At 38.7% G+C, this 13,067-nt stretch overlaps 2 protein-coding genes across 3 annotated transcripts in view; one reads left to right on the top strand and one right to left on the bottom strand.

The window, feature by feature from the left end:
- LOC137180289 (E3 ubiquitin-protein ligase TRIM39-like) overlaps nucleotides 1-13,067 on the bottom strand; it is a 159,194-nt gene that overhangs the window by 56,398 nt on the left and 89,729 nt on the right. The window lies entirely within an intron of this gene.
- Nucleotides 417-11,670, top strand: LOC137180285 (homeobox protein OTX1 B-like). 2 transcript variants are annotated; one of them, XM_067585591.1, is made up of 4 exons: nucleotides 417-652; nucleotides 7,185-7,363; nucleotides 8,100-8,251; nucleotides 10,152-11,670. In XM_067585591.1, the coding sequence occupies exons 2-4, from the start codon at nucleotides 7,267-7,269 to the stop codon at nucleotides 10,947-10,949; spliced, it is 1,047 nt and encodes a 348-aa protein (XP_067441692.1). In that variant the 5' UTR covers nucleotides 417-652; nucleotides 7,185-7,266; the 3' UTR covers nucleotides 10,950-11,670. The 2 variants fall into 2 exon arrangements, with proteins under 2 accessions (XP_067441692.1, XP_067441693.1); XM_067585592.1 differs by lacking the exon at nucleotides 417-652 and adding an exon at nucleotides 3,929-4,797.

Consider the following 13,067-nt stretch of genomic DNA (forward strand, 5'->3'; position numbering starts at 1 on the left):
CCACCTCAACTAACACTGTGCTTCATAAATTGAGCATGATGTAAAGTAGCCTGCAGCTCGTTGCACCAGATGAATGTAAGAATGTGTTTTTTTTTTTCTGAAATGTTTTGTTTTGCACCTCGGGGCCTCCGTACAAACCGGTATCAGACATTATATTAAGAGCCTGTTTGATATTTGCTAATCCTACAACTTCCTATTTGTTTGTCTGTCCAAACCAAATACAAGCTTTACCCATAAAAACTGTCCTGACTGTCACACCAGGACCAGATCTACATTAAAAACAGCAGTCAAATCTGGAGTATATGACATTAATAATGACTGAAAAACAGACTTTAAAGGTAACTAACTACTTACTACACACTTTCTCTTTGAATTTTTCTGCAGCCAGTGAACTTCTGCCTTCTACAAGTGTTTTGTTTGACTTATTACTTCGGTGTTGTGTTGAAGTTGTTTTCCCCTCTCAGGGACGGCTGTGAAGCAGCCAGGTGAGCTGCTGTTATCTGCTCCGTCTGCTCCGCTGAGCCAAGTTCATCATTACTGAGATGTTGAATGCAGAAGGAATGTGGCGGCCGGGGTCAAGTGACTGTACTCTGCGCTCCGGAAAATGTCAGCGCAGAGAGAGAGAGACACTATCAGTCTGCGTCCGCATGTTGTGAGTACTCATCATACCTGCAGGTCTGCAGCTGATCCAAATCATTTATGACTTTATGACATTCAGACTATTGATATTTCACATCGCCTGAAGGGACACAACCTCCACCGTCTGCACGAGCTGTTTTATTCTTCGAAACATGTCTTGTAGATAATTCTTAGAAAACCCTTCTGGATCACTATTTGGCAAGTGCAGCTTTCTGTGGACAGACTGCAGGCTTTTATTTTGAATTTTGGATTTGTCCATACATAAATCAATCTATCTAATAAAACATCAATTTAAACATCACACAATCCTTTTACTCAAATATTTGGAGCATCCAAAACTTAAAAAAACCAAACAAGTTGACGAATTCAATATAATTGAACCTTTAAGTCTTCTAAATCACAATTTGGCAAGTACAGCTTTCTGTGGACAGACTGCAGGCTTTTATTTTGAATTTTGGATTTGTCCATGAGAGCACTGTAAATATAAATCAATCTATCTAATAAAATAATCAATTTAAACATCACACAATCCTTTTACTCAAATATTTGGAACATCCAAAACTTACAGAAACCAAACAAGTTGACGAAATCAATATAATTGAACAGCTTGGCATAGATGACATCATCATCATCATCATCATTATCATAATCACCAACAACAAACCAGAAGCAAAGCCCCTCCTACACCATATACATGTCATAGAGTCATTTTACAATTAACACAACATAAATGCTTATATCTCACGATTGTTTATGTAATATTTATTATTAAAGTATACAAGTTTATTGAAGTTGATCATATATTTGATCTTATTTATGGGTAAATCAACAAATAACACTGAACAGAACTGAACTTTCTGCAAAGATTTACGATGGATGACATCTAAACAATTTAATTTCAAATTAATTAATATTCAGATTCATCCAGCAACCTTTGCTGCATCTCTCTCTCCCTCATTTCATGTCATATTTCCATTATAATATATTTATTATCCCTAATAAAGTCATAGGAAACCAAAAATGATACAATGAAAGTAAAAAAAAGTGAAGTCCGAGTGTGTGTTCATCACTTTTTAATATCATTTGGAAACTTCTGTTGTTTTGTATGTTTCTGTTTTTGGTTGTTTTCTATATTGTGTTATGTTTTCTGTGTGTTTCTGTATTTTTTCCTCATTATTTCTCTACATCCTGTCAAATTTGGTGATTTTTTTTTTTCCAGACATTTCTAAGTTGTAGTGCGTTGAGCTCTCTGTGAGTTTATACATAATCAATCAGTTAACTGCAGGTGGCACTGTGTCATTTGTGTTTTAACCTTAAATTGCACTGCAGCGTGTGGATCAGATGAGGTGTTACATAATCACACGCTGCCTTTATTTCCATCTCTACGTCACCGTCCCGTCACCTCTAGATCATTTTCTCTCCGTGCACGCTGACAGTATCTGCATCCAACTGAACAAATGTCACTTATTTTTTTTTACTTTTTAAACACTAAAACTTGCTGAGACACTCCGGCCTTTATAAACGCACTCATACAAACTTTTCCCTTTTTGTACATTTTCAACAAACAATGTTCAGCTTAAGTCCCATTTAATAATAATAATAATAATAATAACTGCATGTACAGTGAAAATTCTCCCAATACTAATCTACGAATATCTGTCATTTAAACACTTTTTTAAAAACCAAGCTACAAATCCACCAACACACACACATTTATTATATTATATATTATATATTATCATCACCTCAAATATATGAACTTCCTGAGACAATCAGGACTATTTTAAACACTCACAGCCACATTTTTTCTACTGATTATTACACCAACACACCCCGGGGGAAGAAATGGTTCCAGGGTTTCATATTTAGTCCTGAACTTACATCACCTCAGACATGTATACACCTGTATTTTTTTTTTTTTTTTTACCACATTTTAAACCTTTTCCTGTTGAATAATTTTAACCACAAACACTTAACAATTAACATGAAAAATGCTCATTTTTTTGTTTTTGTTCTTACCTGGGAGTCCCAGCTGAGCCGAATCCTGATGGATCCAAAACACTCATATGAGACTGTAGATGTGTATTTTTGCTTTTTCTTCTATCCCATCCTCACCTGCCTGTTACGCTGTTTTCCTTCAGCCTACAGCCAAACACACTGTTGTCAGCTGATTTTAAAGGGTTTCTCTGCCCTGTTCTGTGTCTGCACGGCAGGTTTTGTGTGTTTTTTTTATATATATATAAAAATGGAAACTCTGCAGAAGCCCGGCCGGAGCCTCCTGCATGCTTTCTGACAACTTGGGATTTTATGCATCATGCTTTTAATAAGCGTCGACAACACAGACGAGAAACCTCTCCAAACTTAACCCCCACCACCTCCAACACACACACACACACACACACACACACACACACACACACACACACACACACACACACACCTCTTTAGGCTGCCTGATCCCTGGATTTACGGGCTTAGTATTAAGAAAATACTCCTGCAATTTGGGATTAGACCCCAAAAACCCTCACAACAACAATGACTCCGTCCATTTGATATCTTGATACTTGTGATCAATCACTGGCTTTGTTGCCGTCGGCCACAGCCAATTTCTGAGAACACACAGAGGAAATGAAACAACAGATTTCCAAACATTTTCATATTCATTCCCCTTTAACAAACATTTTTTTTTCTTTTGATTTTTTTAAAATTATTTTCCTACTTCAACCATCATAAGGTTGCATTTCTCAGCAGGTGCTGCATACAGGCCTCATTTAAATTAATGACTGTTTACTTATAAGTGTCCTATTTTTTATGCTTCATCATGTATTTACATGCATTTCACAGTTGCTTGTAGTACTTTTTTCAGTATGTTTACATTTGTTCAATTATATGTGTATTGGATAAATTAATTTTAAATGAATTGACCTATCTATGTATCATTAGGCCTTTTGACAATAGAGGGATTTACATAAGCTAATTGGTAAAAAAACACTTTTTACTTTCCTGTCTGATCTGCTAAATCGACTACAGTTGATTTCTGTTAAAGGTCATTTAAGTCAAATAACTCCTGACAGCAGCAGCTCTGCTTTAATCAGCTGATGCTCATGTTTGAACCTGTACTGCAGCTTTTTGCTGCCAAGTCACCTTTTACACTCTTTTTAAACATTATTTATATTTCTGGTTGAGCTTGTAGTTGTCATTTGAGGGGGGGGAAAAACACTGTAATGAACTGTTCAAAGGAAGGAAGTTTTCATGAAAATGTCTGCGCAGAAATAGAACTACTTAGGGTGAAAATAAAAAGTAATCCTGCCTTTACTGGAAAGTGTTTTGGTGCAACGAAAAATGCTTTAATTTGTAGCAGTGTTACGGGCCTGATGGCAGCTTTCAATTGGCTACAAACTAAAAATGTATACGTCACCTGGTTGCTATAAGCTACATTTTGGCTAACTGTTTTAAGCTAATTTACGGTTTTATTGACGATGCAGAAAATTCGCAAATTTACATTTTTATTGTTCTACTGCTTTAAAAATAAAGACCTGTAGTTGAGGTGCAGCTCTAATACAATGAAAAAACAACATTATTTTAACAGAAACACTCCATAATTGAGCTTTAATTTTAATATTCCCCTTTAAAAACGCGCTCGGATGATTCATTTTTCTGGCTGTAATTGCAGTCGACTCCTCTACAACTTTCTGACCCAAACTTTTCACTCGCGTCACGTGGTACGGCTTCCATTCGAAATGGGCGGACGTTTCGGCGCCAACCTCGCGTGCTGATTGGCTATCCGCGTCGCCCGTAAGGCCGCAGAGCGCTGTGATTGGCCGGAAGGGGCGAAGACCCGCGTGCTTCCTCGACTCATAGAGGCGCGGGCCGCGGAGACGAGCATCAATCTCCATCCGTCAACAGCGGCCGGAGAGGACGAAACGCGCCGAAGACTCACAAACACGCTTATTTTTTTTTAATTTCTCTGCGTCGAAATGTTAATTTTCTAGCTCGGGAAACAGGTGTGAGCGCACGCGGAGCCGATTGAATCTGATTTACCTGCTGACAGAAAACCGAATAAACTTTCCTCCATGTGGATATTTTTCAAACTCTGGATCTCTTTGCTTTGACATTTAATCGGATTTAAAAAAAAAAAAAAAAAGGAGCCAGAAGAAGGTGAGACCGCTGCCTGGTTTTATCTGTAGAGTTCCAGCTGTGTTTCTGAATAATATTTAGGATTAAACATTGGTTGATATTTCATCATGGACGTGTTCCTGTTTCACATGCGCCGTATTTTGGAAGCTTTCAAAACGATGCAGTGATCTTTTTTTTCTTTTCAAAAAAGAAAATACTCTTTACAAAGGTTATAACTTAAATACAATTTAAATAAAACTTTAAGACGTGTTTTGTCTCTTAAATACACGCAACGAGAGACTCAATAATGAATTATCACCTTTGCAAATTAAACATATTAAAAGCTCTTTCTAATATAAGATGCATTAATGTTTACTCATAATTAAGTGGCCTAAACGTTACCATTTTAAGGTGTATCTGAGCTCAATTCAGCCTCCTGTCCGGTTACTTTGCTGATAAGAGTCACTCCGCTAATTGTCGCCCTGTAGATCTAATCTAAATTGTAATGGAGTTCATTTGCACACAGTTTTGACGCATTTACATTGCGTGATTGGGCTCCTTCCTGCGGTTATGGAAATGTGAAGCTTTTCTGGAGTGTTAACGCCTCAGTTCAGATCCATCAGGAGGCCCGCGGCTCCTTTCACAGCACAAAAAGCTATTAGTCCTAAATTTGAGCATTTACCTGCTAAAAGGACCCCAGTGGATTATGGAAATTCTTATCTAAATACATTGTCTTACACTAACAGTTAACAATGAAGGCAACGCAACACAGCTGCAGCAAATGTTCTGCAGAGAAATAGTAAGTCAAAAGCTGCAGGAGTTATAAGTTTATATCCATATACATGCGTATATACTGATATATACATTATATTCTTTTTTTTTCTTTATATATTTTATAAAGGTTAAATATCAGTCATTAACTTTTACCTCATTTATGTTTCCTTATATTTTAACTCTTGTTTCGCTTTAAGCACTTTACCATTTAGATTAAGGTGTTATTATGATCAACATGTCAGAGCTAAATTATATTATTGAGCTTATTGTTTTATAAGGCTTCTTCCCCACATGAGAAGGACCTGCAGACATGCGACATAAAATAAAAAATATATTACAATAAGGACTCACTTACAGTTCAATACAGGATATAAGATTAAACACATAAACATAAATAAGGGAAAATACTGAGCATAAAGAATATTTCGAGGTAAAATAAATAAATAAATGAATCTTAGGCCTAATTCATGACTTAATTGTTACCGTATTAACTCTATAGATTAATAATGTTTGGAGACAGCAGAGATAAGTGTAGGTGAGAAAAGTCTCAGGTGAGTTAAAGTGGTCTGTAATTTAAACGTGTGTCTCCGCAGGTCGATTTAATTGTGAGCTATTGAATTAATTAAAACCCAATGAAGATCTGAGTGATAACAGACAGGGAACATCTCGGTGGATTTTAAAACACGTCAAAATGTCAGAACAGCGGCGGTCTGACGGTTTTATTGTAAATTATTTATAATGTCTCTCCTGTGACTGAGCTTTTTCAACTTTTATAATTTCCTCATCTACTGAGGCTGCCTGCAGTCTGATGTTATCACTGCATAGACGTTTCATAGACAAGTTGGTGTCACACTTTGTTACAGATTAAATTAACCGTTTGGACGTTTTTTTATTATTATTCCTCTTTTCAGGATTTAACTGAAAAGTTCACATCATCCTGCTGAATTTTACTCTTTCAGAAAATAGTCCTTCACGTCATTTTGAGGCCTGGACGTCCTTTTTATTTTCATTTTAAGAGTTGGATGTGATGTGAGGCTGCAGGTCGGTCTCCAAAAAATAAAAAAAAAGCCAAATTGTCTCTTTTCCCAAATCTACCAAATTCCACTTGGACTCTACGAGTTATTTCATGAAGTTACTCCTCTCTCAGATTATTATAATGTCCGTTTGCATTTCTTGTGTTGTAAAATCACAATTTTGGTGACTACAAAACACAAAAAAACATGTAAAATGTAAAAAGTGTTAATCTGATGTAGAATCAGCAGCATTTGAGACATTTTCCGGTTGCATCTAGAAGCGTTTATCGCTGTGGTAAAATACATTCAGCTACATTACAGAGGTTATAGCTGCAGCCTGAAGCTTCCATAAATATCAGGTTTTGGAGGTTTAATGAAAGGCTTCCATGTTATTATATAATGTGGTTTTAATATATATGTCTTTACTTTATAATCTGTGAAAGTTTGCGGAAGTTTGGAAAGTTGATAAATTAAATTACGGGCATCACTGAAACGTTTCAGGCCTGTGTTTTTATTCTTGGATTTGTTGCTTTGAAGGACACACACAGAAATCTTTGAGCTGTTTAAGACATCAGTATATATTGATTAGTTCAACTGTTGTGTTTCCATTTGTTGTCGTCTCACTCTTGTCTCCGTCCCCAGCAGGAGCCTGAAGACCTGAACACCGGGAGATCTGCACCTTTCTGCCCGTCCAGACTCCGGTCTCCCCCTCCGCGCTTCTAGCATGATGTCTTATCTCAAACAGGCCCCGTACGGGATGAACGGACTGGGCCTGAGCGGAGCCGCCATGGACCTGCTGCACCCGTCTGTAGGATACCCGGGTACGAGCACAACACATGCACCCAAAACTACCCCGAAATACTCATTTAAGTTCATTTAAGTGTGTTATTCCTGGAAATCTGATACCATATTATTCCCATCCTCTGTGGTGTTTCTATAAGAGATAATTTCTGATGTTAAACTTTGATTTCTCGTCTGTGCTTCAACTACATTTGGCGCCTATAATGAAGTTGCTTTTTTCTTTATTCTTATAATAATTTTACAGTCATTCTGTCAAATGTTTAAAGATCTGTCACTCAGTATGTCTTCACGGCGAAACGCTGCTGTCGGTAGAAACTATTCTCAAGTCTTTCAGTGACCTTTAGAGTTTAGTTTTATAGGCGGGAAAAAAGTGGATTTAGACGGAAGATCGCGGTGGTGAAACTGCGTGTTTATGCTCATTTAAACTTTGATTTTTCAGTCTGTGTTTTGAGTGTATTTGATGACGATAATTAAATGTTTTTACTATAATATTTATTCAGCCTCTTCATCGTAAAACGCTCCAATCGAATTTTTTTTTGCTTTATAAACTGGATAAAAGTCGAAATAAGTGTAAAAACAGAACAATTCAATGTTTTTTTAAACGGCTGAATGTGAGTTTTCAGTATTTACGCAGCGCATCAACACATATTTGAGCTCAGTTTCTAACTTTGGGCCGATATTAAAGTAGTGTTAATGAGCTTGGAGCGGAGTGAACTGATGATTTTATTGTTTTTCTTCTTCTTCTTCTTCTTCCAGGCAACCCGCGGAAGCAGCGCCGGGAGCGGACCACCTTCACCCGGACGCAGCTGGACATCCTGGAGTCTCTGTTCGCCAAGACGCGCTACCCGGACATCTTCATGAGGGAGGAGGTGGCGCTGAAAATCAACCTGCCGGAGTCCAGAGTGCAGGTCAGACAGTCAGCCGGAGCCTTCTTACTTTATATAGCAGAAAAAAAAATATGGAAATCAGGACATTTATTTTTGCAAATTTTAAAAAATATATTTCTCATTTAGGAGGATTCAGTGCTGTTTGACCTGCTGACTTTTCCTCACCAGATAATTTCACTTGCTTTAAGTCTATTTAGGTTTTAGATTAACACATTTTAGTGACAGCTTGATGTAAAAAATGAAAGACGATGAAACAAAAACAAGAAAAAAAAGTGTAAAAAATGTTATAAATTAGTTTGGAGGTCAAACCAGGATCAAGCCAGAAGTTTCCTCTAAGCTGAGAGTTTAATGATCCATTGTAACATACAATAACACACACACACACACACACACACACACACACACACACACACACACACACACACACACACACGTGTTTAATGCCTCTGAGCTCAGGGGTTTTTTTTTATGTTTTTGGTGACACTCTGTTTTTCACCTCAGGCCTCTCTCTGCATGATTAACTCAAAACGTTCAGCTATTATTGATCAAGTAGAGACAAGTCTTTAATCAAAGGGGGAGAAGTTGGCGGCTCTGGCAGAGTGAAGGACAGGCTTTTGATGCGGTGAGCCATCTTTAGAAAAAAAAAAAAAAAAAAAAAGGCTGTGAGAGGGTTTTTCTATGCGTCCCTCTGCTGGGCTTAAAGCTGCAATCATGGCTGCAGCCTCTCTGCTGACAGGCCGCTGTTACTAACTCAAAAGTCTTGTTTTTATTAAGTATATTTCTATTATTTACATGCTGATACTTTACTGCTTGTAATACAGGCGATATGTCACTACTCAGTATGCTCTCATGGCCTTTAAATGCTCCAAACAGTTTAAAGTTTATTGACAACATATAAAACTTTGTCCTGTTTCATTGTCTCTAATTATATTTTCATCAACAACGATCAAAGAAATATTATAAACTTTAAAAAAATGGGAAATTGAATCATAAAAGATAAAAGATTTTGTTTAAAAAAAGCAGATAAAGTAGCCCTGAAAACATCCTAAAATACAACACTCATATGTAAAGTTTACACCTTTTTTAAAATTTGGCCTTGCTGTTAAATTGCTGCATTTCTACCGATTCTATTAATAATTAAGCTCGCAAGATATTTTGTTATGTAATCCTAATTATGACTTAATTAAGGAAAAAAGTTAGTGAACAAGTTGTGGCACAGTGCCTCTTCACCGTCAAACACTCTCAAAAACAATATTTTATTTTCAACAGAACTTCTCAGTTCCAGTAGAAAAAAAAAAGAATTAAAGGGTCATTTCACTCAAATCACTTAAAAGACACATTTTCTCTCTTCGCTCCGGTTACGTCTATGACAGATTGTTTTGGCATATTCACGATCTCTCTCCAAAAACAGTATGTGGAAGTTCTTTATACGGAAGAAAATAGTCCTCATGTTTATTCAGAGTAAGTGGGACAAAAAAAAGATTGAATTTTTCATGCTATAAGCAACATAAACTAGCAGATTTCAAGAGGGGCTGCAGTAACGTCAGACAAATATCTCAAAATCTAGACAAATAAAACCAAACATATCCTCGTGGACAGATAAAGGTGATAAAATGTGTTTTACTTTAAAGGGCCAGTTCACCTAAAATACTGTGAGACTACTGTGTCCCATTCGCCTGTTTTATTTATCTACTTTGGTACTTGAGTCATTCAGACTCTTTATCCAGACAGTGAAACAGGCTGCAGTTCATTGCAAGCAGCCGACAGTACAGAGGTCAAAGGTCAGAGCACCTCAGTAGGATCATGTGAGAGGGAAGAAGGTGTTTAGTTCCCGTCAGCTTGGACAGGTTTCACTGTTTTTTTCATTTATGATCCGGACGACATGTGGCGCTGACCTTTTGACCTTTCCTGGTTTCCTCAGGTCTGGTTTAAAAACAGGAGAGCCAAGTGTCGGCAGCAGCAGCAGAGCAGCAACAGCGCCAAGGTGAAACCAATGAAGAAGAAGTCCTCTCCGACCAGAGAGAGCACCGGTTCAGAGAGCAGCGGCCAGTTCACCCCGCCGGTGGTGTCCAGCTCCTCCTCCACCTCCAACTCCTCTTCATCCTCCTCCTCTTCTTCCTCCGTCTCCTCCGGCCTCGGAGGACCCGGTCTGATCAGCACCTCTACCTCCGTCACCGCCCCGGTGTCGTCCATCTGGAGCCCGGCGCCCATCTCCCCGGCCCCGGCTCCGGCCGCGCTGCCGGACCCCGCCGCCCCCACCAGCGCCTCCTGCATGCAGCGCTCGGTGACGTCCTCCACCACCGGGGGGACGCCGTCCTACCCGGTGTCTTACAGCCAGACGGCGGCGGCGTACAGCCAGGGTTACCCGGCCTCGGCGTCAGGCTCCTACTTCAGCGGCGTGGAGTGCGGCTCGTATCTGGCGCCCATGCACTCCCATCACCACCCGCACCACCCGCACCAGCTCAGCCCCATGACGGGCGGCTCCATGTCGGGACACCCGCACCACCACATCAGCCAGACGTCAGGGCACCACCACCATCACCACCACCCGTCGCACCACCACCAGGCGTACAGCGCGCCGGGCCTCGCCTTCAACTCCACAGACTGTCTGGATTACAAAGAGCAGACGGCGGCGGCTTCGGCCTGGAAACTCAACTTCAACGCCGCCGACTGTTTGGACTACAAAGACCAGGCCTCATGGCGTTTCCAAGTGCTGTGACTTCCTGTGTTTCTCTCTTCCTCTCTGCTCCTCCTTTCAAAGAAGTATTCCTTTTGTTGTTGGTGGTTTATAAGATCCTTTAAACTAATAGTAGAGACGTTTTTTAAAAGTTTATTTGTGAACGAACTGAAACGACGCACAGAGGGTTCGCTTCCTCCGCCGCTATCAGCAGATCAACTCGTCCAGGATTATTTTTCTACTCCAGAACTCGAGAGAGAAAATGACCCATTTACAACTTTTGAAGGCCTTTTAATAGTTAAATTTCAGTGGAAGCTGCGAGATTGTGCAGTCCGGGATCATCAATCTCAACTTGATGAGGATTATTCTTCAAAGAACAAAAAAAAAATCAACTTTGACAGAAACAACATGAAACAAATCTGAAATTAGACTCTTGAGTGGGCTTTTTTTTTTTTTCTAAAAACTTCTTTTCAAAAAAAAAAAAACACGATGCTGCTATGATTTTCAGGTTGCTGATATTCATTTCTATCTTTGAATCTTGTTCAGAAACTCGTCGTCCGGCCTGTGGGTGTTGTATTTTGGAGATTGAATTGCAGCACTTGTTCATAAGGTGAAAGATTTTTTTGCTATTTGTTCTTTGCAGATGAAAGAAAATTACAAAAAAAAAAAAAAATGTGAATTAGACACGCAATGTCAGTATTCCATTGAAATTTGAAAGATGTACATTCGTGTCATTTATAATAAAGTCTTGTTAAAACACAAACAGTCCGAAGACAAGTTTGTTGTTTCTGCAATGATCAATTAAAAGCTTTAAAACACTTTAAAACCAATTAACAATGAACTGGTTTAACTGGTTTAAACTGATGATTACTGATTGTGAGCAGCAGCTTCAGGCCTGTAGTTACCGTTGAGGACGTCGAGGTCACGTCCTACATACATACACGCAACACTTACTGCAAGATCAGCCGACAGACACCGTGTTTGAATACAAGTTTTCACTTTCAAAGCACAAATCGACAGCTGAAGAGCAAAACCTCTGATCTGAAAAATGCACTTTTTTGAGAAAACTAGAAAAAAACTTGTTTTCTTGCAGAATGCTATTTGTTAAGGATACCCAACACAATACACTGTTTTTGTACTATATTACATTGTAGTATACGAGGGTCAGAATTCCTTAAATTCAGTGTATTTGCTTCCTCGTCCACTGGAAATGAATGTTCAGTGATTTGTGCTGCAGCCTCTCTACACATCCAGGGACTTTTGTTTTGTTGTGTGACTTTTCTGTCACGACGAAGGGCGGGATTATCTTGCAGACAGACTGAATATGAGCAGCCTTCCTTGTTCTCATCATCCAAAGTGAAATCCGCCAATCAGAACATTCTGCAGAGAGGAGGTTTTATGCTTTGGCCATCGTAAATGACTGTCTTTACCAGTATGGTGTTTATAACATGGATGATACAAATCCTCTCAGATAATATATATATATAACCTACCTCTCTAAACAAGACTGGTCAATGACTATAACCTTCCATAGACTGTATTACACCTGATCTACACACTCAAAACAACAAGTTACAGGAACAGAAGCAACAACTGTGCTTTCAGAACATGACGTGTCCAAACTTTTGTGCACAGAATCAATTAGGAGTTTCTGCTCTGACGTTTTCAGTGTCCAAAATATTCAGGATGGGAAACAGACTAATATATTATAATAAAGTTACACTGCACGACAGCAGCTTTAAATAAACAGTTAGTCTACCTTGCCTCCAGTCACGCTGTCTGTGACCTTTTCTGGGCCTTGTTTGTGAGTTTTGTGGTGATGACGGATCACATCAGGGCAAATAGTTTATGTCCAGAATAAATATGTTTGCATGTATGAGAGAGAAGTCGGTCTCTTCTGGGTCGTTGTCCTGCTAAAGATTTTGAAATGACAAGATTTCCTGATTCATGTTGCTCTATATTGCTGTGACTTCATGTATCAGAATGTTTGCAGACAGGAAATGAAGCACAGATAGATGGTTGAGTGTCCAGTGATTATAATCAAAATGTTTCATTTATCACTGACTCATTGATCAATAATGAGAAATACCTCTTCTTTCCATTTTATTGCAAATAAGAATTACATTTACAGTATTTTATTTTTTATTTTAAAGGGCATAT

The sequence above is a fragment of the Thunnus thynnus genome, chromosome 3 (genome assembly GCF_963924715.1).
Source record: "Thunnus thynnus chromosome 3, fThuThy2.1, whole genome shotgun sequence".
Classification (NCBI taxonomy): domain Eukaryota; kingdom Metazoa; phylum Chordata; class Actinopteri; order Scombriformes; family Scombridae; genus Thunnus; species Thunnus thynnus.